General features: G+C 41.7%; 2 protein-coding genes across 2 annotated transcripts in view; both read left to right on the top strand.

The window, feature by feature from the left end:
- LOC104114059 (large ribosomal subunit protein eL19y) overlaps positions 1-23,412 on the top strand; it is an 88,192-nt gene that overhangs the window by 27,969 nt on the left and 36,811 nt on the right. The window lies entirely within an intron of this gene.
- LOC138906295 (uncharacterized) lies at positions 11,247-12,326 on the top strand. Its single transcript, XM_070194830.1, has 2 exons — positions 11,247-11,814; positions 11,932-12,326. The coding sequence occupies exons 1-2, from the start codon at positions 11,247-11,249 to the stop codon at positions 12,324-12,326; spliced, it is 963 nt and encodes a 320-aa protein (XP_070050931.1).

Raw genomic sequence — 23,412 nt, 5'->3', positions numbered from 1 at the left:
CGCGTAATTTCTTACTTTGCTATGCCTTTGCTTTGTGAATTGGTCCCCAAATGTCCCGAATCTAGCCACAAGCAGTACAATACAATCAATATAGGCTAAAGGAATCAATTCCGTAAGAAAATACGAAATTATAGCCATAAATCCGAAATCGGCTCAAACCCGGCCCCCAGGCCCATGTCTCGAAATTTGACAAAATTCACAAAACCCTAAAGCACATTCACTCACGAGTATAACCATACTAATTTTACTCAAATCCGATAACAAAATCCCATTCAAAACCTCAAAATTCTAGTCCAAGAACTCTTCCTCATTTTCCCCAAATTTCCATCTCAAGACACTAATTAAATGATGAAAACAATGATATATTCGTGTATATTGACCAAATCCGAGTTAGAATCACTTACCCCGATGTTTTTCCTTGAAAATCTCTCAAACATCACCTCTCCCCAAGATCCAATTTGTCAAAAATAGAAAATGAGATGAAGCCCCCATTTTATAACTTAAAGTTTCTATCCAGGCGCTGCCCTCGATTTCTACCCTTCGATTTCCTGCCTCGATTTCCAACCTCCAATTTTTTTCCAGCCTCGATTTTCTAGCAGAAAAATTCCAATAGTTGTTTAAGTCCAAATTTTGATCCGTTAACCATCCGAAACTCACCCGAGCCCCTCGGGACCTCAACCAAATACACCAACAAGTACTAAAACATCATATGAATTTAGTTGAAACCTCAAATCCCATAAAACAACGTTAAAACCATGAATTATACCCCAATTCAAGCTTAAGGAACTTAAGAATTTCCAACTTTTACATTCGATGCCGAAACCTACCATATCAATTCCGATTGACCTCAAATTTTGCACACAAGACATAAATGACATAACGGCTCTATGAAAATTTTCAGAACTGGATTCCGATCCCGATATCAAAAAGTCAACTCCCCGGTCAAACTTCGCAAAAATTCAACGTTTGCCATTTCAAGCCAAATTCCACTACGGACTTCCAAAATAATTTCGGACACGCTCCTAAGTCCAAAATTACCATACGGAGTTATTGGAATCATCAAAACTCTATTCTGGGGTCGTTTACACATAAGTCGACATCGAGTCACTATTTCAACTTAAATTTTAAACCTTGGAACTAAGTGTTTCAATTCATTCCTAAAAACTCATCGGACCCAAACTAATCACCCCGGCAAGTCACATAACAACTGTGAAGCATAAAGTGAGCAGTAAATGGGGGAATGGGGATACAACTCTCAAAATGACTGGCCGGGTTGTTACAGATATTATCCTGGCCACGACTCCATCCTTTGCTGAATCATGGAACCGTACTTGTAAGTTCATCGTCTGTCTTTCCTTCTAGTGAAAGATTGTCCCCTGCTATTACTGATCTTTCTTCTTTCACTATTTCAGCAACTCGATGGACACCACCAAGGGTTGAAGGCTTAGACCAGTGGGTCTAGAAGATTTTGGATATCACTACTCCTGAGACTACCAAGTGGAAAGAACTGGCCCTTAAATACGGGTGGAAGGTCAAAAATCACGGTAGGTTGAACTTATCTTGTTTTTACTTTTCGTATAGTAAAATTGGTTAACTTTCTTTCCTGTTGAATTCAAGTCTTCCGCAAGGTTCTGTTACCATCACCGAGGAGGACATTTTGGCTAATCTTGCTGATGCACCGAGGTTTCTGCATGAGGCTTTCACCCGAATGGGTGTCACTGGGCCTGCTTCCAGTTCAAGTGCTTCTTCTCGGAGTTCCCGGTCGGAGAACAAGCAACAAAAAAGGCTACGTTCCTCCACAGTTGAGGGTAAGGGAAAAAACAAAAAGGCGAAGAGCACCGCACCCGAGCTAGCCGCAGACATTGTGGTGACCGATGATGATGGAGGAGCCAGTGATGAGGGGACTTCTCTACATAGAAGACGACGACCTTCATCAGCTCAACAGAATGCTCAATCTGTTGAACTAGTTACGCCAACTAAGGACGATATCCAAACGCTCTTTGGGGAATGTGATATAGTGTAAGATACTAACTCTCGCTTCCGAGTCCCAGTCATTATTCCTGGTACCGTGAGGCTGGGTACCGGGTCTCTTTCGTCTTTGGATGATCAGCAACCAACAACTAGCACTGCTTTTTCCACAGTTGCTTCTCATCCTACAACGCCTTCAACTTCATCTCCTTCTTCGCCAACTTTTCCATTGCCACCAGCAACCGCTACATCATCTCCATCGATCGCAGTCGTCTTACCTGATCCCCAATCCATGGTAATTTGGGACATAACAATTCGGCCCTCTCCGAAGATCCTCATAGGAGGAGGAGTGTTTCTCTCTTGGTTTCTACCGGATGCCATCTGTTGTGCCAGCCGGTGAAACTTGCTAATTATCTGAAGCCTCTGGCTTTTGAAAAGGATAGGAATAATATATAATCTCTCTTGGGAGAGTGTATGGTAAATAATACTATGCACAAAGCAGCGGTGATACGATCTTTGTTCCTTCTGTTGTTTCTTTTATCTTTGTTAAGGCAAGATTTTTAATTCGTACTTCTGTTTTGTAGGCTAACTTCCTTGATTCCGAGGGCATTCAGAGGTTGGTCCTTGACAAGGAGAAACTCACCTCCGAGGGGGATCAATTGTTGGCCGAGCGAGATAAAATTGATGCCCGCCTCCCGAAACAAGAAGCACAAGTTGCTGAGGCCGTTGAGTTGGAGGCTCGGTTGTAGCACAACGAGCAAGTGGTAGTGACCCTTAGCTAAGAGGCTGCCCTATTAAGGGTACAATTTGAAGAAGCTAAGGAAAAGTGGGCTGAGATCCAAAATGTCGTTCTTGCTATTGCCGATCGTGAGGCTGCCTCTGCTGAAAGACTGAGTAATTTGGAGGCAGCCTTGAACTCCAAAACTGAAGAAGTTGTTGTTGTTGAGGAGAAGTATGCTCGGATGGAGTAGAGGCATAAGAGGATCATATAGCATAATAAATTTTTTAACTCCACTATCCGTGACCTCGATGTCAGCGTTCAAGCCATTAAGTTTGAGAGGAATAACATTTTGATCAAGGTTGACCAGTTTAAGGAAGAGCTTCAGCGCCTCGGCTTACCTCATTGTTGAAAAAACATACTCTATGTATAGCATAAGGAGAAAAACCTTGGAGGAGGCCAAAGCGGGTGTCATTGATTTTGATGCCGAAATCGCCAAGGCCCATGAGCTGGAGTCAATTGCCTGAAGGGGTATCCCGGTCCAACCTGATGCGATTGACTCTTCTGGTTCCGGTTCCGAGTTTTTGGGAACTGAATAAGATCCTGAAGGGGATGATGGTGAAGGCCAAGATCTTGAGCCGACGGCAAATATGCCTACTTCTCCTGGGGGTGCAGATGCTCTTCTTCACCCGAATTCCGAGGATGCGGTGGCTTAACCTTTTGCTTTCTTTCCATATTTTTGTACTTGTGTTGCTTGGCACTTTTGTTGTATATAGAAGTGTTTTTTTGTTTAAGTATTGCGCAAATTTTTCTCTTTGCGTACTTTTCGTTTAAGTATTGCGCAAATTTTTCTCTTTTGTGTCGAATTATGCAAGGATTCGGGTGCATTCTTCCCCGATAGATTTTGGATTATGGGCATAAGTTCTTCCGGAATCAACTCTTTACTGTGAAGGATTCATAAGAGATGGCTCTCTTATGTTTACGGTGCTCTTGAAGAAGACGCATTCTGCTCATTACGGCAGTAGCATTTGAAGTACTTATTTAACTTTCAAATGATAAAATTAATTTATCGTTCGGACAAGAAACAAGATAAAAATAAAAGGACTTCACTTTATTCCTTCCATTTTCAAAAGTACATAAGCGTTCTATGTGCTAAAAAGAAATTGCAATTACTTGTGGCTAACTTGTAAAACTTATTTCTACGGGACTGGCCGTGCAGTTCTCGATCCCCATGATAAAAATTTGTTTCTGGACTTCGTAGTCTCGGTCGATGTGGCATTCATTGTTGTCGTATTCTCATATCATCCCCCCTCCCTCGTGTTCGAACAAAGAATGCGAATTTGAACACCGAAAGTCTTGCTCCTTTGAAGATTCCACTAGTGAATAGTTGGATAATGTTTAGTTCGATAGCAAGCTTCACTTCCCCTTAGGAACTTTGCTATATAGACAAAGATTATATATAAATCCCAGTGGCTCGCACTCGTGGACGGTCGGGTAATCTTTTGGCCCGATAGCTAACTTTTACTTCCTGGTAGGATTGCTACCGAGCAAAAGATTATCTAACTGTCTCGTAGTAGCTCTCCGTTTCCATTCCTTGTTGTTTAAAGGTCTTACTTTTGCTGATGATGTTTCTTTTCGTAGTATGCTTTTCGTTGTAGCCTCATTAAAAACCTTGTTGGGAAAACCTAATTGGGACAAAATCTGGATGAAGGGAAAAAGAGTGTAGCACATACGTTTAGTATAGGCGATGCCCATCAAAAATAGTATCTTTTGAGGTGTGCCACATTCCAGTTGCTCGGTAACTTTACTCCATCTTGATTTTCCAATTCGTATGACCCTTTCCCAGTGACAGTTGAAACCCGGTAGGGGCCTTCCCATGTCGGACCTAGCTTTCCTGCGTTGAGCTCCTGGGTGTTCTGAGTTACTTTCCTTAAAACCAAGTCTCCTACTATGAAATAGCGGAGGTTGGCTCTTCGATTGTAATATCTCTTCATTCTCTACTCTTGGACTGTCATCCTCATATGCTCCAAGTCGTTGCGTTTGTCGAGCAGTTCCAATTTGACCAATAATGCTTCGTTGTTTGTTTCTTCGTCTGCCCGGAAGTATCTTTCAAGGTAGGTTCTCATACTTCCACCGGGATCAAGGCTTCTGCACCATATACAAGAGATAAAGGAATCTCCCTCGTGCTTGATTTGGTCGTTGTTCGATACGCCCATAGTACTCCTAGTAGCTCTTCGGACCATTTGCATTTGGCTGCTTCCAATATCTTTTTGAGATTTTGGATAATCACCTCATTTGTTTAATCCGCTTGGCCGTTTGCACTCGGGTGATAAGATGATAATGTGAATCTTTTGATTTTTAGGTCTTCAAAGAATTTTGTGACCTTTTCGCCTATAAATTGCGGCCCGTTATTGCAGGCTATCTCCTTTGGTACCCCGAATCTGTAAATTACATTCTCCCACAAGAAATCTACCACTTCGCCCTTGCCGATTTTCTGGTAAGGACCTGTTTCAACCCACTTAGAAAAATAGTCAGTTAAAATCAAAAAAAATCTTACTTTATCGGGAGCCGGCGACAGCGGACCGACTATATCCATTCCTCACTTCATGAATGGCTAGGGCAACAAAATCGAGTGCAGTAGCTCTGCCGGTTGATGTACCAACAGTATGTGGCGTTGACATTTATCACATTTCTAAGCATATGCCTTGGCATCTTATTCCATCCGGGGTCAATAATATCCTGCCCTAATAAGCTTTAACACTAAGGAATTTGTGCCTAAGTGATTTCCGCAAATCCTTTCGTAGACTTCTCTCATGACATAGATAGCTTTGGAAGCTCCCAAACATCGGGCCAACAGGCCTTGGAAAGGTCTTTTGTACAATTGACTTCCCTTGAAGTTGTATCGAGCTGCTTTGGTGCGCAGCACCCAAGATACCTTGGGATCTTCAGGCAATTTTTCGTGCTCGAGATAGTCAATGATCTCATTTCTCCAATCCCAAACCAAATTGGTCTCATTTACTTTGTAATAGCCATCTGCGTTCAATAGCAAATGCATAAGCTGTACGACTGTACCGGAGTCCGATCCCTTCATTTTCGTGGACGATCCCAGATTGGCTAGTGCATCTGCCTCTGCGTTTTCTTCTCTCGGAATATGGGTAATTGACCATTCCCTAAACCGTGCTAGCAGATCCTGGACTTTGACCACGTATTGTTGCATGCGTTACTTTTTGGCTTTAAACATCCCGTAGACTTGATTTACTACTAATTGGTAATCGTATTTGATTTATATGACCTCAAAGTCCAGTCCCCGGGCCAGCTCGAGTCCTGCAATCAAGGCTTCATACTCTGCTTCATTGTTAGTTAGAGGAACAGTTCTTATAGCCTGCCTCAGGGTTTTCCCCGAAGGCGTGATTAGTACCACGCCGAGCTCGAACCCTTTCACGTTGGAAGCTCCATTCGTAAACAAGGTCCAAACTCCTGATGTCGATTCTGACACCATCACTACTTCTTTAATAGACAAAGGTAACAGTCCCGGACTGAAATCGGCCACAAAGTCGGCAAAAACTTGTGACTTAGTTGTAGTCCTAGGTTTATACTCTATGTCAAATTAATTCATTTCGACTGCCCATTTGGCCAGCCAACCTGAAAGTTTAGGTTTATGAAGGGTATTTCACAGGGGAAAGTTTGTTACCATGGCTATTGGATGATATTGGAAATAAGGCCTAAGCTTTCGAGCGGCGACTACGAGAGCTAATGCCAATTTTTCCAGATGCGGGTAGCGAGTTTCTGCTCCCGTTAAAATTTTACTAACATAATAGATAGGATATTACATACCTTCGTCTTCAAGGACTAAAATGACACAAACCACTACCTCCGAGACCGCTAAGTAAATCAGCAGTTGTTTACCTTCTTCCGATTTTGATAGTAATGGAGGGCTCGATAAATATCTTTTCAATTCCTTCAGAGCCTGTCGGCATTCCGGAGTCCATACAAAGTTGTTCTTCATTTTGAGGAGTGAAAAGAAGTGATGACATTTTTCTGAAGATCGGGAAATGAACCTGCTTAAACTGGCCAGTCTTTCTGTCAACTTTTGAACCTCTTTTACGCTTGATAGCTGGTCAGGGATGTCTTCGATTGCTTTAATTTTATCGGGATTGACTTTGTTCCCCCTTTGCGACAGAACGAATCCCAAGAACTTACCAGAGCTTACTCCGAATGCACATTTCTCAGGGTTAAGCTTCATGTTGTGCTTCCTTAGGATGTCAAAGGTTTCTTGCAGGTGTTTAAGATGATCACCTGCGTTCAAAGACTTAACCATCATATTATCTATGTAAACTTCCGTGGTTTTCCCTATTTGTTTCTCAAACATTTTGTTTACGAGCCGCCGTTGAGTGGCTCCGGCGTTTTTAGCCCGAAAGGCATCACATTATAACAATATGTGCCGAAGTTTGTTATGAAAGAAATTTTTCCCTGATCCTCCGGGTTCATCTTGATTTGGTTGTACCCAGAGTAAGCATCAAGGAAACTCATTAACTCGTTCCCGCTCATCTCATCGATCATTTGATCACTGTTTGGCAATAAGAATGAGTCATTAGGGCATGCCATATTCAGATCCTTATAGTCTAAGCACATGCAAAATTTATTATTCTTTTTTGGAACTACTACTACGTTAGCTAGCCAGTCAGGATACTTTACCTCTCGGATTGAACCGATAATAGTCAAACGAGTTACCTCTTCTTTGACGAATTTATTTTTGACCTCGGCAATAGGGCATTTTTTCTGCCTCGTCTGATGCATGCTAAGATCTAGGCTTAGTTTGTGCACGGCCACTTCTAGTAGGATACCTGTCACATCTGCATGCGACCACGCAAAATAGTCAACGATAAATTTAAGAAATTCTATAAATCCTGACCAGAGCTCGGGGTTTAGTCCTGTCCCCCAGTGGAACTTCCTTTCCAAGAACTTTTCGAACAATGCGACTTGCTCAAGTTCTTCCATTGTGGAATTTGTTGCATCTGTTTCTTCTGGTACTTGGAAATATCTTGGTACCTGATAGGATTCCGACGACTCCTCCCCCTGGTTGACTTCGCTCGGCTCGAGAGCAGGCGTCGATTCTTGTAATTGCTATGCTGCATGCTTCTTCCCTTTGCTACTGGTAACTGAGATTGCGTTCATCTCCCTTGCCGTCGGTTGGTTTCCTCTTATTTGTTTAATTCCATCGGGATTTGGGGATCCTTCATCTCGTACAACCATGGTCTCCCCGGGATAATATCGTAGCCCATATCGCTATCTACTACCTCAAAAAGGATCATCTTCATTACCCCATTTGGCATTCGTGGGCAGCAGTGTCTCTCCTCGGGTTGTCACGCTTGCCAAATTGAACCTGGCTAGGAGTTTTGTGGCCATAATGATACTTCCGGTCAGCTTGGCTTGCTCCAGCACTCTCCACTGGATAATGTTGACCGAACTTCCTATATCCACCAAAACACACTTAATTTTAAAATCAAACACATTAAGAGAGATTACCAAGGCATCGTTATGCAACAGCAGTAGTTGATAAGTGGATATTTTGACTGCTTATTAGCACTTTTTAGCTTTTGTTTTAGTCCAAAAGTATTGAATTGTGTTCCCGAAACTAATGAAATTGTGCAAATTGCAGGAATGCTGGAATTTTGGTCTCCCATGATAAAATCCGACTTAAAAAGGAGTGTTCCGAAGCACAAGGCAATAAAGGGTGCAGAAGCAAAGATGTGCGGTCCGCAGATGGAATTCTGCGGCCGCAGAAGAAATTGCGGACCGTAGAATTCCATCTGCGGCCGCAAACCAAGCAGCAGAACCCAACAGGATTTTTAGCAATGTGCGACCGCAGAACTGGGCTTTCACTGACAAAGATTCAAAGTTAAGAGAATATGCAAAAAAAAGACTAAGTCCTGACGCCTTTGTGAAGTGAGGACCGCACAAGAATTGTGCAGCCGCAAAAGTTTCTTCGCAGCCGCAATCCAAAAATGTGCGGCTGCAAAACTCACCTTCCTGCCAGCTAAAGAAATCTGCGGACCGCACATGGAATTGTGCGGCCGCAGAACCTCCCGAGGGGAATTTTTGTCTGTGATTTTTGACCTAGTATAAATAGACGAGTTTCACAAATTTAGGTCAAGTTTGAACATTAAAAGTTTTTGTAGCCATTTCTTTTTACTACTTTAGGAAATTTGACATTATTTTAGTGTTTAAACATTAGATTTTATTATTTTAATCTTTCATTATGAGTTTAATTAGCTTTTCTTCTTTATTATCTTCAATTTCCATTATGAGTAGCTAGATTTTTACTAGGGTTATGACCTAACCCTGATGTATAAACCTTATGGGTATTTAATTTAATATTTGTTTATGATTGGGTGTTGATTATTTAGCTTAGTTCATGCTTCAATTTTAGAATTAATGGTTGCAAATATTGATTCATGCTTATTTGACTTAGTCTCTACTTGAGAAAGAGGGACCTAGTCTAGGATAACTTGGATAACAAGGAATTGGATTAATTGAGAGAATGATTAGCCTAATTAAAGGGTTCAAACTAGAGATAGTAAGAACCGTACTTGAGCTCTTATCAACTATTTTGCTTGATACCCATTTGGACTTGAGAAAGCCAAATTGGGCAAAATCACTCTTTGACCGAGATGTATTGAGTGGGTAACGTAGAGTTGAGAGCTATAATACACCCCAATCGGCAAAACAAGTGTTAACATCTTTATCCCATTAGGCAAAAATCTAGGTTATGGTCACATTCCTAGGCCTTTAAACTATTTGGTAAAATATCAAAAATATTCATCTCTAGTTTATTTAGCTTAGCTTGTTGTCATTAGAGTAAAAGTAGAAGTAGAAATCAAAACTGTGTTGTGGAAGTGCAATTTTAGGTAGTCCATTTTCTTGCTTCAAATATATACTCCTGACACCCCTTATAACTATCAGAGGATTCGACCTCGACTCAAAGTTGGGTAATTATTATTGCATATAGCCGTATCATATCTCTTATGCGATGTGTTGTGGACGTCGCCAATTTTTGGTACCATTGTCGGGGAGTTAAAATGGCGTTAGCTATATATTTGTGTTTGTTTTTGGAATATCTTCTTTTCCTTTTGTGTTACTAACTTGTGTGAGAAATCGTAGGTACAACCATGGCGAACAATGAGCTCAGAAATTTGCCTTTGGGGGATGTGGATGTCGAGGATGAGCAAGTTGAGGAGGTTCCTCTGAACCTCAAGCCAATATAAGAGGCAGAGTGCCTCATGACAATGTCCCCGCTCTACCCCCACATTCACCATGAGCGGCTCCATACCGCATATTACCCAATGAAGGATATGCAAGTGCAATAGTCCCTCCCCGTATTTGAGTGGGCAACTTCCAAATCACCAACGTGATGCTCACTTTACTTGAGCAATGAGGTTTATTCACCGGTTCTCCAACTCAAAATGCATACAAACATTTGAAGGGGTTTGTGGACACTTGTTGGGGGATAAAACAAACAAATGTCTCTGAGGATGCATTGAGGCTAAGGCTTTTTCCCTTCTCTCTATGGGGTAAAGCTTTAGATTGGTTGGAATAATTGTTGAACCATTCCATTCACACTTGGGATGAGTTGGCGGAAAAGTTTATTTCTAAGTTCTTCTCTCCCGGGCACATGGCTACACTTCGAGATGAGATTTTAGCATTCAAGCAAGATCCGAATGAACCACTACACGAGATATGGGAACGCGATAGAACAATGGTTAAGGAATGTCACAATAACGATATGACGGAGAACATGATTCAACAAACTTTCTATCGTGAGATTAACATAACCAACCAATGTGTAGTGAATCAACTTGCCAGTGGAAACTTCATGACTACGCCTTATACGGAGGCATGTGAGATTTTGGATGAGATGGCGGAAACGTCATCGGCTTGGCAATCCCAGTCCAATGCTCCACAAGGTGATCCAAACATGATCCACCTTCACAAAGAATTGCATGACCATGGGAAAGTCATTGCCGAATTGACAACCACCATGACGCAACTAGAAAAAGCCCAACTGAATCAAGTGCAAAATCCCAAGCAAGTAAATGCCATGGAGAGAGTGAATATGATGGTGAACAAGAGGAGGACCAAAGGTCTACAAATGCAAAATCGAGTGGAGAATTGTGTGGAAGAAGATAGTGATTTTGAGCAAGATGATTCCTATAATTAACAAGAAGAGGAGGTGCAATATGTGAACAATTTTCAAGGGCAAAGAAACAATCTCCAAGGCCCAAACCAACAACAATGGCGACCTCAAAACAATCAAGGCAATTGGAATTCTAATAATCAAGGTAATTGGCGTAATAACAATAATCAAGGGAATTGGCATAACAACAACAATCAAGGAAATTGGAATGGAAATAATCAAGGAAATTGGAGGGGTAACAATCAAGGCGGATGGAACAACAATCAAGGAAATCGGGGGTCGGGTTTTCAAAGGCCCCTGATGTATCAACAACCGAGCAACCCGCCTCTTTATCCTCCCCATGGTTCAAGTTCTTCAAACAACGAGATGGGGCGTATTGAAAATATGTTCAAGAAAATGATGGAAAAGAATCTCGATTCGGATGCCCAACTTGCCTCACACAACAGATCAATCCGCAACTTAGAAGTTCAAATGGGTCAAATAAGTTCTCATCCTAACGGGGCACTACCAAGTGACACGACAGTAAACCCAAAGGGTGAAAACAACACGGGGCATGCCATGGCCGTTACTACAAGAAGTGGAAGAGGTGGTAATGCACCCACCTCAAGTCAAAGGCAACTTGTGGATGATGAGCAAGTGGTGCAAGAAAAAGAGATCCATAACAATGTGGTGCAGCCTAATGATGAAGTTCGGATTGATATTGATGATAGTGTGAAAGAGACTCAAAAGGAGGTGAACCCGTCTAGGGATCACATTATTGACATACCGGAGCCGGTAGTGCAAAAGGCTAAGGCACCATTGCCTAAGCCTCCGCCTTCATACTCTCAAAGACTTGCCAAGCAAAATGATGAGAATCAATTCAGGAAGTTCATTCAAATGATGAAGAGTCTCTCAATCAATGTGCCATTAATTGAAGCTTTGGAACAAATGCCCGGTTATGCTAAGTTTATGAAGGATCTCGTGACAAAGAAGCGGTCAATGAATTTTGAAACTATCAAAGTCACTCATCAAGTGAGTGCAATTGTGCATTCAATGGCTCCTAAGTTGGAAGATCCCGGTGCTTTCACGATTCCTTGTACAATTGGAAGTGCCGAGTTTACTAAAGCTCATTGTGATCTTGGGGCGAATATCAATTTGATGCCCTATACGGTTTTCAATACTTTGGGGATTGGGCAACCAAGACCCACCTCTATAAGATTGCAAATGGTTGATCGTACTATGAAGAGGCCTTTGGGAGTGATTGAAGATGTCTTGGTTTATGTTGATAAATTCATTCTTCTGGCGGATTTTGTCATTCTAGATTGTGAGGTTAATTATGAAGTGCCGATTATTCTTGGGAGACCTTTCCTTGCTATAGGGAAGGCTCTTTGTGATGTTGAAGCTAGGGAACTTACATTCTGGGTTGGTGATAAAAAAGTGGCATTCCATGTGTGCAAGCCCATGTGACAACCAAATAGCAATGTGGTGTGCTCTTTTGTGGACTTGGTGACCGATGTTATTGTTGATGATACAAGTGCTACAATCAATGTTGGTGATATGTTGGAGGCCGTCTTGCTCAACCTTGATGATGACAAAATGGATGGCTTTGTGGAATGTGTGAACTCTTTGCAAGGAATGGGGTCGTCAACTATGCACCCCGAAAATTATCTTTGGATCTTGAAAATAGGACAACTCCTCCTACAAAGCCTTCTATTGAAGAGCCTCCTACCTTGGAGTTGAAGCCATTGCCTCCACATCTTCGGTATGAATTTCCTGGCCCTTATTCTACTTTACCGGTTATTCTTTCCTCTTGTTTGACTAACATGCATGTAGATTCCACTTTGGCGGTGCTACAAAAGAGGAAGAAGGCTATTGGATGGACTTTGGCAGATATTCGGGGGATAAGCCCCGCTTTTTGCATGCATAAGATAAAATTGGAGGATGGTGCCAAACCATCTATTGAACATCAAAGTAGACTCAATGAGGTTATGCAAAAAGTTTTTAAGAAGGAGATTATCAAGTGGTTGGATGCCGGGGTTGTCTACCCCATCTCCGATACTTCGTGAACTTCTCCGGTTCAATGTGTCCCACAGAAGGGGGCATGAAGGTGGTCACCAATGAAAAGAATGAGTTGATTCCTACAAGAACAGTGACCGTATGGAGGGTGTGTATGGACTATCATAAGCTCAACAAAGTCACAAAGAAGGATCACTTTCCGCTTCCTTTCTTAGATCAAATGCTCGATAGATTGGCCGGCCGTGCTTTCTATTGCTTTCTTGATGGTTGTCACAGAGCTGTCACACCCCTTTTTACCCCCCAAAGATAATGTGTGTTGGATTGTGGGTTAAAGAGTTTTTTTCAATTAAAGTGACAATTTGAAATAGGGATTATTTTATTGTTCAGAGTCGCCACTTGGAATTGATTTTTGGGTGTTCCAAGTCACCTTTTATTTGAATCCCTAATCAAAGGAAGATTTGACTCTTTTATTATTGGTCTGCGAAAACAAAGTCCGGGTAAGGAATTCTGTTGACCGGGGAGAAGGTGTAAGGCATTCCCCGAGTCCCGTGGTTCTAGCACGGTCGCTTTATTGACTACAACTTGGCTTGAATTAATTTTGGATAAACTCTGATTTATTGGTTTCCATGTTTTATATATGTACGCTTTTATTGCTTGATTAGATTAATGAAAATTATCTTGAAACGAACCATGTGTGTGTGAATCCGTTTTATTTAGTGTGTTAAATTCATGTCACGCGTACTTGTACGATTAATAACACATTATTTATTAAGATTGTTTCGCTCAAAGTTGCGCGAATGCATACTTTGGTTTTAGTTTGGGAATCATGGTCATGTCACGCGAACGTATACATAATCACGATAATAGATTAGAACACGCCTAAAGAATTTTACGAATATTTATAAACTATAGGCTAACTTTGAGATTATTTGTGAAAGCAAAATTATGTGGAAAGCATGGTAAACTTGAGGGTGTGTATTTATTATTTTAACTAATTTGCTAGTGAAGGAAAGTATTCCAGCTATTCTGTATCTTACCAAATTGAGGATAACTACATCTTCTTGGCTTAAGTTACGTGAAAAAGGAGTGTTGAAGTTCTAAGAGTTAAGATGAGTATTCATGGAGTATAGATGTACCCACTTGAATATTTGATTACACGTGATTACGTTTCCAAATGAATGAATATAACACTTCACTGAATTTGAGTTACAAAGTACATATATCACTAATTAAATAAATGCATCCGAACATTACTTCTAGAAATATGCTGTTACTTTAGCTAATCCTGTCCCGTTTTTGCAAAGTGCGTTCTAGCAATGTGCCTTCTTTTATTGTTGTCTACCAATGACCAAAAACGTGTTTTGAATTTGTGAGACTGCAAATCAACCCAACTGGTATACCTAGCAACCTAGCACTATAGGATTCATCATTAATTAAAAGCCTTTAAAGTAACTATAATCTTATACTCTACTGATATCACCAAGTGTATTAAACTAAGAAAAGAAATTCAAACATATTCATCACATTAAGCACCCAAAAACATGACAACAATCAGATACCAACAGATGGTGTTATCAAACTAAAACAAAGGAGATGAAAGAATGGACCTCAAGAGCAACAACTTTTTGAATCTGAAAATGTTTAGGACCGGAAACCTTGGATGCGTCAACCTCGACGAACGACTGAACAGAGACCTCGGACAACGTCCTTCGGCGACCTCGAAGCTCGTCGAAAAAACTCTGACTCTGACCTCGAACAATTTTTTTTTCGGGTTTTTGTTTCCTGCTGGGTCTTGTGGTGACGAGATGATGGAAACTCAGTTGCGTTAATGGAAGAAAGGAAAGGGATGGTGTCTTTCGGAGAGCAAATTTGCAGTTCGGTTTTCTATTTCTAGTGATGCAAATGGCTTTAATAATGAAGGGAAGATGAATTGATGCTCAACCCCGGGAAGATGATGTTGCTGTGGTCAGTTTACATAGCTATGGAAAAATGAAAATTAAAGGAGAAGATAGTTATTTCACAGTATGTTTTTTTTTTGTGTTGGATCTTGGTCAGGAGGATGATAGGTGGCGCTAGGTTTTTTTTTTATATCCGTTCCTCTCTGCCTTTTTTTGTATCCCTTTGTGTGTTTTTAATACCTGAAAATGGGTATGGAGTTTGTGATAGGGGACAAGCATGGGGGACAAGGAGTGGGGAACAATGGAGAGTGGAGTGGGGAGCAAAGTGTGGGGGGACAAGCATGGGGGTCAAGGAGTGGGGAACAAATGAAAGTGGAGTGGGGACACGCCTGGGAAGATGGGAGCGGGAAATATTCAAGCACGGTAAAACATTAGGTGCTCACAGCATGCCCTTCTTTGCTTGGAAACATTAAAAATTTTCAGGCAAAGATAAAGTGAGCTGTATGACTAAATTTTACCATATCGTTACTCAAAAGAGGAAGAAAAATAAAAGAAAAAGGTTCAACCGAGTCCTGATTTTGGACTGCCTACATATCCCGGGTTATAAGGGAATCAGGTCGCGTGTAGTTCAAGAAAAGTGATGGAATGATGAGTTGGAGAGTCGAGTGAGGTTCCGTCGAGGCTCCAGTCTGTGGTCTTGCTATTACATCAAAATTGAAAGAAACTAAACAAGCCTATCAACTATGAGTTACAAGATTCCTATCTATAAGTCTTTTGAAGCTTGATCTTGAATCTTGACTGGTTGTTCATGCAAACTCTGATCTGAACCTTGATGCTTGCTAGTTGTAAATGCTAGTTCATTCTTCTACGACTTCTTCTGAGCAAAACGGGAAATGTGAAGCTCGTAACTTCAGTCATGTCTTGAATAGTCCGTATCCTTTCCATCTGCTTCTGCATTTGGATTCACTTTCTTTTCCTTTTCTTTTCTTTATTTTGGATTGAGACTTTTCTTTTGTTCATCTCGAACACTGTGCCTCGAGGTAAAACCTGCTCAAGCATCACAACAAACAAACGAACGAAATTTTTCTGCCCCAGTTTTCACTAGAAAAATTTCGTGAATTATTGTAACAAAATTCTAAACTACTTGTTTATTGAAAGCAAATAAAAGGGAATGGTGTATCCTGAAAAGGTCATGATCCCAAAAGAATGTCTCAACTAAGTATTGGTGTACCTTATGTTGGGAAAATGTGGCAAGGTAATGGGATACCCTATATTGGCAATGATATCATGGAGTGGTGTACTATGCATTTAAGCTCAAATCAACTAGGGAATGAAGTATCCTATGTTGGATAACACAGCTAGGGATTGGTGTAGCCTATACTGGTAAGGAGATCGAGGATTGGTGTACCCTATACTGAAAAGGAAATGTAATCAGGGGTTGGTGCCCTATATTACTGAAAAGGAAATATAACCAGGGGTTGGTGCCCTATAGTACTGAGAAGGAAATGTAGCCAGGGGTTGGCGCCTTGTATTACTGAAAAGCAAATGTAACCAGGGGTTGGCACCCTGTATTACTAAAAAGAAAATGTAACCAGGGGTTGGCACCCTGTATTACTGAAAAGAAAATGTAACCAGGGGTTGGCGCCCTGTATTACTAGGAAGGAAATGTAACCAGGGGTTGGCGCCCTGTATTACTGAAAAGCAAATGTAACCAGGGGTTGGCGCCCTGTATTACTAAAAAGAAAATGTAACCAGGGGTTGGTGCCCTGTATTACTAAAAAGAAAATATAACCAGGGGTTGGCGCCCTGTATTACTGAAAAGCAAATGTAACCAGGGGTTGGTGCCCTGTATTACTGGGAAAAGAATGTTGAATCCCCTTGGCGAAAAAGTTCTACCTAGGTTAAACTATGAAAAACAAGACTGGACAAAGAGTACTTCTACCCGAATTAAATTAAATTATGCAAACATGGGCGAAGAGTACTTCTACCCGGAACTATGAACTGGATCCCCCTAGGCGAAAAGGTTCTACCCGGGTTAAGCTACGAAAAACAACCTGGGCGAAGAGTACTTCTACCCGGAACTATGAACTGGATCCCCCTAGGCGAAAAGGTTCTACCTGGGTTAAACTACGAAAAGCAGCCTGAGCGAAGAGTACTTCTACCCGGAACTATGAACTGGATCCCCCTAGGCGAAAAAGGTTCTACCTGGGTTAAACTACATAAAACATCCTGAGCGAAGAGTACTTCTACCCGAAACTATGAACTGGATCCCCCTAGGCGAAAAGGTTCTACCTGGGTTAAGCCACGAAAATAACCTGAGCGAAGAGTACTTCTACCCGGAACTATAAGCTGGATCCCTCTAGGCGAAATGATTCTACCTGCGTTAAGCTGCGTAAAACATCCTGAGCGAAGAGTACTTCTACCCGGAACTATGAACTGGATCCCCCTAGGCGAAATGGTTCTACCCGAGTTAAGCTACGTAAAACATCCTGAGCGAAGAGTACTTCTACCCGGAACTATGAATTGGATCCCCCTAGGCGAAATGGTTCTACCCGAGTTAAGCTACATAAAACATCCTGAGCGAAGAGTACTTCTACCCGGAACTATAAGCTGGATCCCCCTAGGCGAAAAAGGTTCTACCTGGGTTAAACTACGTAAAACATCCTGAGCGAAGAGTACTTCTACCCGGAACTATGAGCTGGATCCCCTTAGGCAAAAAAGGTTCTACCTGGGTTAAACTACGTAAAACATCCTGAGCGAAGAGTACTTCTACCCAAAACTATGAACTGGATCACCCTAAGTGAAAAGGTTCTACCTGGGTTAAGCTACGAAAAGTAACCTGAGCGAAGAGTACTTCTACCCGGAACTATGAACTGGATCCCCCTAGGCGAAAAGGTTCTACCTGGGTTAAGCTACGAAAAGCAACCTGAGCAAAAAGTACTTCTACCCTGAACTATGAGCTGGATCCCCCTAGGCGAAATGGTTCTACCTGGGTTAAGCTACAAAAATGGGAGGTATGAACAGTAGTGACTCATGCTGCAAATAAAGGAAAGTGGAGATTTTGACGAAACCTACCTTTGGTGACATTCGTCCTTTAAGAATCGCCATTCTGCACTGCTTTGATTTTGCTTCAAAGAAAGAAAGATTCGTGAGTTTTTAAAGTGGTGGTCGGTTTGTGGCCTTGATGCCCTTAGTAGTTTGAATTCACCCCTCCGCTGTCGAAGAACTGATTTTGTCAGTGTGATACTGAGGTTCCCGAATACTCTGTATCACTTTCTAGAGACATTGTCTTTCTGACGTTTCCCCTGGCTGTTTCATACCCGGATGTCCATGGTACTGCTAATCCTTGTCCCTAAGGCAAGGCAATTTTCCTTTAAAATCAAACTTAGTTGTCTTTCACCTAGAACCAATTTTTGTCTGTAGTGCTTATCAACTTTTCCCATGAAGCGAGTCTTGCTTAGGCGGCCTTTTCAGTTTCTTTGAGACACTTTGTCCGCCTTATCTAAAGAGATCACATACGGATTCCTGCCTTCGTCAATGTCGTATATGCTCCAAATTATGCTCGGTATTACGGGGAATCTGCAGCCAGTTTTGCTTTGCTTTTGATGCAAGATTAGACCAGAAGGGAATCTAGGAAAAATTATGAAAAAGAATAGAAGAGCAATTGGAAATGAAAAAGGAATAGTGTCTAAATAAAAGGTGTCCCTTTCGGGGAGAGAAATAAGGAGACTTATCTGGAGATATGTGCCGACTTCAATGAATCATGACATGCATTTCTGACTGGACGCCTGATCTGTCTGCGCTGTCTAATTCTCAAAATACGTCGCAAATGTTCATCTTGAAACTGTCTTAGTTATGCTCATGTCGGATCATGGAAGACCCTCATTCGGCTAGTAGCGCCCTTTGCGGGTTTTCACTAACTGACCTCCCTCATTTCTCTAATCACTGGCGCCTTACAGTGCCCATATGGGTTTTCACCGATAAGACTCTCTCATTTCTTCTTCTTCTTCTTCTTTTCTTTTTTTTTTTTTTTACTAAGATACGACACGCGGGAAGGTTGGTTGATGCCCCTGGCATGGGGACTTCAAGTATTTTCAAAGATCGATCAGAAATTCTTAACAGGAAAAGGTGAAAGGAACCTTGAACTGAATTACAACCTTTGGAACTGTTTCTACAGGAAAAAACTGTAAGATAAAAACAAACTTCTGCCCCAGTTTTGGAATATTGGGAATATGGATTTTTGTTACAATGGGACCGAACCCAGGGTAAGGCTGCCTACGTATCCTTTCGGAATCAGCTCAGACGTAGTTCAATGACTTAGAAAATTTGTTGTTTGACTTTGTAAGTACACATATTCCAAAAAGTGGAAAACAAGGAAGAAGAAAAATATAGCTTGGGGTAACAAAAGGGTGACACTTGCTTGGAATAGCGAGAAATGGTAGCCTTTGTCATCTCGATCTAAGAAAATCATGCGTGAAAGTTCCACAGTGGGTATATATCAGACATAATATCTTTTGACTGCATCTGCATTAATAGTCATGTCTGGTACCCGTCCTTCTTCATCTACCAAGTGCAAGGCCCCTTTTGGTAACACTTTCTTGATGATGTAGGGTCCTTTCCAGTTTGGGGCAAACTTTCCTTTAGCTTCTACTTGGTGTGGAAGAACGCATTTCAGAACGAGTTGGCCTACCTCGAAGTACCTTGGACGCACTTTCTTGTTGTAAGCACGTGCCATTCTTTGCTGGTATAACTGGCCAAAGCACACTACTGCTAGCCGTTTCTCATCAATCAACATTAGTTGTTCTAATCGGGTCTTTACCCATTCTGCATCTTCAATCTCCGACTCCACAATGATCCGAAGAGAGGGAATTTCGACTTCAGTCAGTATTACAGCTTCTGTCCCATATACCAACAGATAAGGAGTTGCACCAACAGATGTGCGAGCAGTCGTGCGGTATCCCAGAAAAGCAAAGGGCAACTTTTCATGCCATTGTCTCGAGCCTTGGATCATTTTCCTAAGAATCTTCTTGATGTTCTTGTTCGCCGCTTCAACGGCTCCATTGGCTTTTGGCCGGTAAGGGATAGAATGGCGATGCATAATTTTAAATTGCTCGCATACCTCCTTCATCAAATGACTATTGAGATTGGCTGCATTGTTAGTGATAATGGTATTTGGGATACCAAAGCGGCAGATAATGTTGGAATGAACAAAGTCTACCACTGCTTTCTTGGTGACTGCTTTGAAAGTGATGGCTTCCACCCACTTGGTGAAGTAATCAATTGCAACCAAAATAAATCTATGCCCATTTGAAGCCTTTGGCTCAATTGGCCCAATAACATCCATTCCCCAAGCAACGAAAGGCTAAGGAGAGGACATGGGATGCAACTCCGAAGGTGGCGAGTGAATCAGGTCACCATGAATCTGGCATTGGTGACACTTGCGAACAAAACTGAAGCAATCTCGCTCCATTGTAAGCCAATAATACCCTGCCTGCAGAATCTTCTTCGCCAAAACATATCCATTCATGTGAGGTCCGCATACCCCCAAATGCACTTCACTCATGATCCGCTCAGTTTCTGTTGCATCTACGCATCTCAACAAGTTCAAATCTGGGGTCCTTTTGTACAAAATTTCCACATTCAGGAAGAAACCACTAGCGAGCCTCCTTATAGTTCTTTTTTGATCTCCCTTGGCGTGCTCTGGGTATTCTCTCATTTTTAGGAATCATTTAATGTCATGATACCATGGTTCACCATATGGTTCTGTCTCAATTGTATTGTAGTAACCGTGTTGATTCCGAACTTGGATTTCTAGTGGATCGATATGGGTGTTTCCCGGATAAGGGAGCATCGAGGCTAAAGTAGCCAAAGCATCGGCTAGCTCGTTGTGAAACCTGGGAATGTACCTGAACTCGATGGATTTGAATCTTTTGCTCAAATCTTGTACACATTGTCTGTATAGAATAAGCTTGATGTCTCGAGTCTCCCATTCACCTTGGGCTTGCCGGATAAGCAAGTTAGAATCTCCCATAACCAATAGTTCATGCACATCCAGATCGAGGGCCATTTTCAAACCCATGATACAGGCTTCGTATTCTGCCGTATTATTGGTACAGAAGAACTGAAGCCAGGCTGTTGCAGGGTAATACTGTCCAATAGGTGAGATAAGGATTGCCCCGATCCCGACTCCTTTTATATTGACAGCTCCATCAAAATATATTTTCCATAAAGGGTTGTCCTCTGGAACTACTTCCTCTATTGAGTTGACCTCTTCGTCTGGGAAGTATGTGGTAAGTGGATTGTACTCATCATCAACTGGATTCTCTGCCAAATGACCGGCCAAAGCCTGTGCTTTCATCACGGTGCAAGTGACATAGACGATGTCGAACTCTGTGAGCAGGATTTGCCATTTTGCGAGCCTGCCGGTGGGCATTGGCTTTTGGAAAATATACTTCAGAGGATCCATTCTGGATATGAGGTAAGTAGTATAGGCCAAAAGATAATGTCTCAACTTCTGAGCGACCCAAGTCAAAGCACAATATGTCCTTTCTAAAAGGGTGTACTTAACCTCATAATTGGTGAACTTCTTGCTCAAATAATATATTGCTTGTTCCTTTTTGCCTGCGCATCATGTTGCCCTAGAACGCATCCAAAGGAATTATCTATCACAGATAGATATAAAAATAAAGGCCTACCAGATTCAGGTGGGACCAGTACAAGGGGTTTTGATAGATAATCTTTGATCCTGTCAAAAGCATTTTGGCAATCGTCTGTCCACTTGATTGCAGCATCCTTTTTCAGCAACTTAAAGATGGGCTCGCACGTGGTTGTGAGCTGAGCAATGAACCAACTGATGTAGTTCAACCTTCCGAGCAAACTCATGACCTCCTTTTTGTTCTTCGGGGGTGGCAGATCTCGAATGGATTTTTATCTTAGATGGATCCAATTCGATGCCTCTCCGACTGACTATAAAACCGAAGAGCTTCCCAGATGGAACCCCAAATGCACATTTGGCTGGATTGAGCTTAAGGTCATACCTTCGAAGCCGTTCGAAGAACTTTTTAAAATCATTCACGCGATCAGCCTGTGTCTTTGATTTTATGATGACATCATCGACATATACTTCAATCTCTTTGTGCATCATGTCGTGAAAAATGGTGGTCATGGCCCTCGTGTAAGTTGCCCATGCATTCTTTAAACCGAATGGCATGACCCTGTAACAATAGGTACCCCACGGAGTGGTGAAAGCGGTCTTTTCTGCATCACCCTCATCCATTAGAATCTGGTGGTACCCAGCATAGCAATCCACGAACGACTGTATCTCATGCTTTGCGCAATTATCTACAAGAATATGGATGTTCGGCAAAGGAAAATTATCCTTCGGACTTGCTTTGTTCAGGTCTCTGTAGTCAACACAGACTCTAGTTTTTCCATCTTTCTTTGGCACGGGCACAACATTTGCCACCCAGGTGGTGTATCGTACGGCTCTGACAACATTGGCGCTCAATTGCTTCATTATTTTCTCTTTGATTTTATCACTCATGTCCGTTTTAAATTTTAGCTGCTTTTGTTGGACTGGTGGAAAATCAGGATACGTGGGAAGCTTATGAACCACTAAATCGACGCTTAAACCAGGCATATCATCATAAGACCAGGCAAACACATCTCTATACTCAAATAAAAGTTGAATCAAGGCATCTCTGGTTTTTTGTTCAGTGTGAATGCTTATCTTTGTTTCTCTGACTTCTTCATGACCTTCGATATTAATTGGCTCAGTTTCATTGAGGTTGGGCCTAGACTTGTTTTCAAATTGTTCCAACTCTCTTTTTATTTCATCAAAAACCTTATCTTCATCATATTCGACCTCTTGATGCATTATTTTGAAATTAGACAGCTTTTTGAGATCTGGGCGTGAATTCCGCATGCATGTCATGTTATTAAAGCCGGCATTAACAAAACTGAAATGTGGATTACAACCCTGAAAGTAACAAAAGGAAAAGATACAAAATTTAATACGAAACTGAACTGCATTTCATTGAATTTGAAAGGATAGAAGGGTTAACATCAAAATAAAATAATCATACTAAGATATTTGGATTACAACCCCGAAAGTAACCCAAAGTACAAAACAAAGAAGCTACAAAAGTCAACTACCAAGACTCCTTCCTTGTGGGGAGAGGAGTTGCTTCCCAGTTATTGAGCATGGTTTTTGGGCCAATTAGTTGCATATCGGCACGACTAGTGCCTTCACCAGCCTGGATCATATTCACTTCAGAAAATATCTGGCTGAGGCCATGGAAAATTTCATCAATGTTTGCATGCGCCGAGGAATTTTGACCATGTTTGAATCGTGGCTTGACAAAAGTGCAGAAAATGTAAGGGATAGGTTACTGCAAGACCCACCTGTACTTTTTGCGGTGCTTGGCTTTGTCTTCGTCTACTTGTGTTGGCCTGAAGCCTAAACCAAAAGTACCTCTGTTACTGAACGGAGAAATGGGTTCTGAAATTCCTTACAATGATGCCCCCAAAACTTTTCCTGGCTCATAACCTTGTCTCATCATAAGTGCAGCCACCATTACAGATGTGGCGGAGAGACGCGGATGCAGAATGGGATTTCCTTCCTCAACATGGTCCACAGT

The sequence above is a fragment of the Nicotiana tomentosiformis genome, chromosome 2 (genome assembly GCF_000390325.3).
Source record: "Nicotiana tomentosiformis chromosome 2, ASM39032v3, whole genome shotgun sequence".
Lineage (NCBI taxonomy): Eukaryota > Viridiplantae > Streptophyta > Magnoliopsida > Solanales > Solanaceae > Nicotiana > Nicotiana tomentosiformis.
Note: the sequence above shows the minus strand (reverse complement) of the source record. Positions and strands in the feature narration are given on the sequence as shown.

Bases quoted from the DNA above. Each gene is read 5' to 3' on its own strand.
- LOC138906295 (XM_070194830.1), top strand. From the start codon at position 11,247: ATGGGGCGTATTGAAAATATGTTCAAGAAAATGATGGAAAAGAATCTC. The intron at 11,815-11,931 runs GTTATGCTAAGT...CTAAGTTGGAAG, and splicing joins AGCTTTGGAACAAATGCCCG to ATCCCGGTGCTTTCACGATT.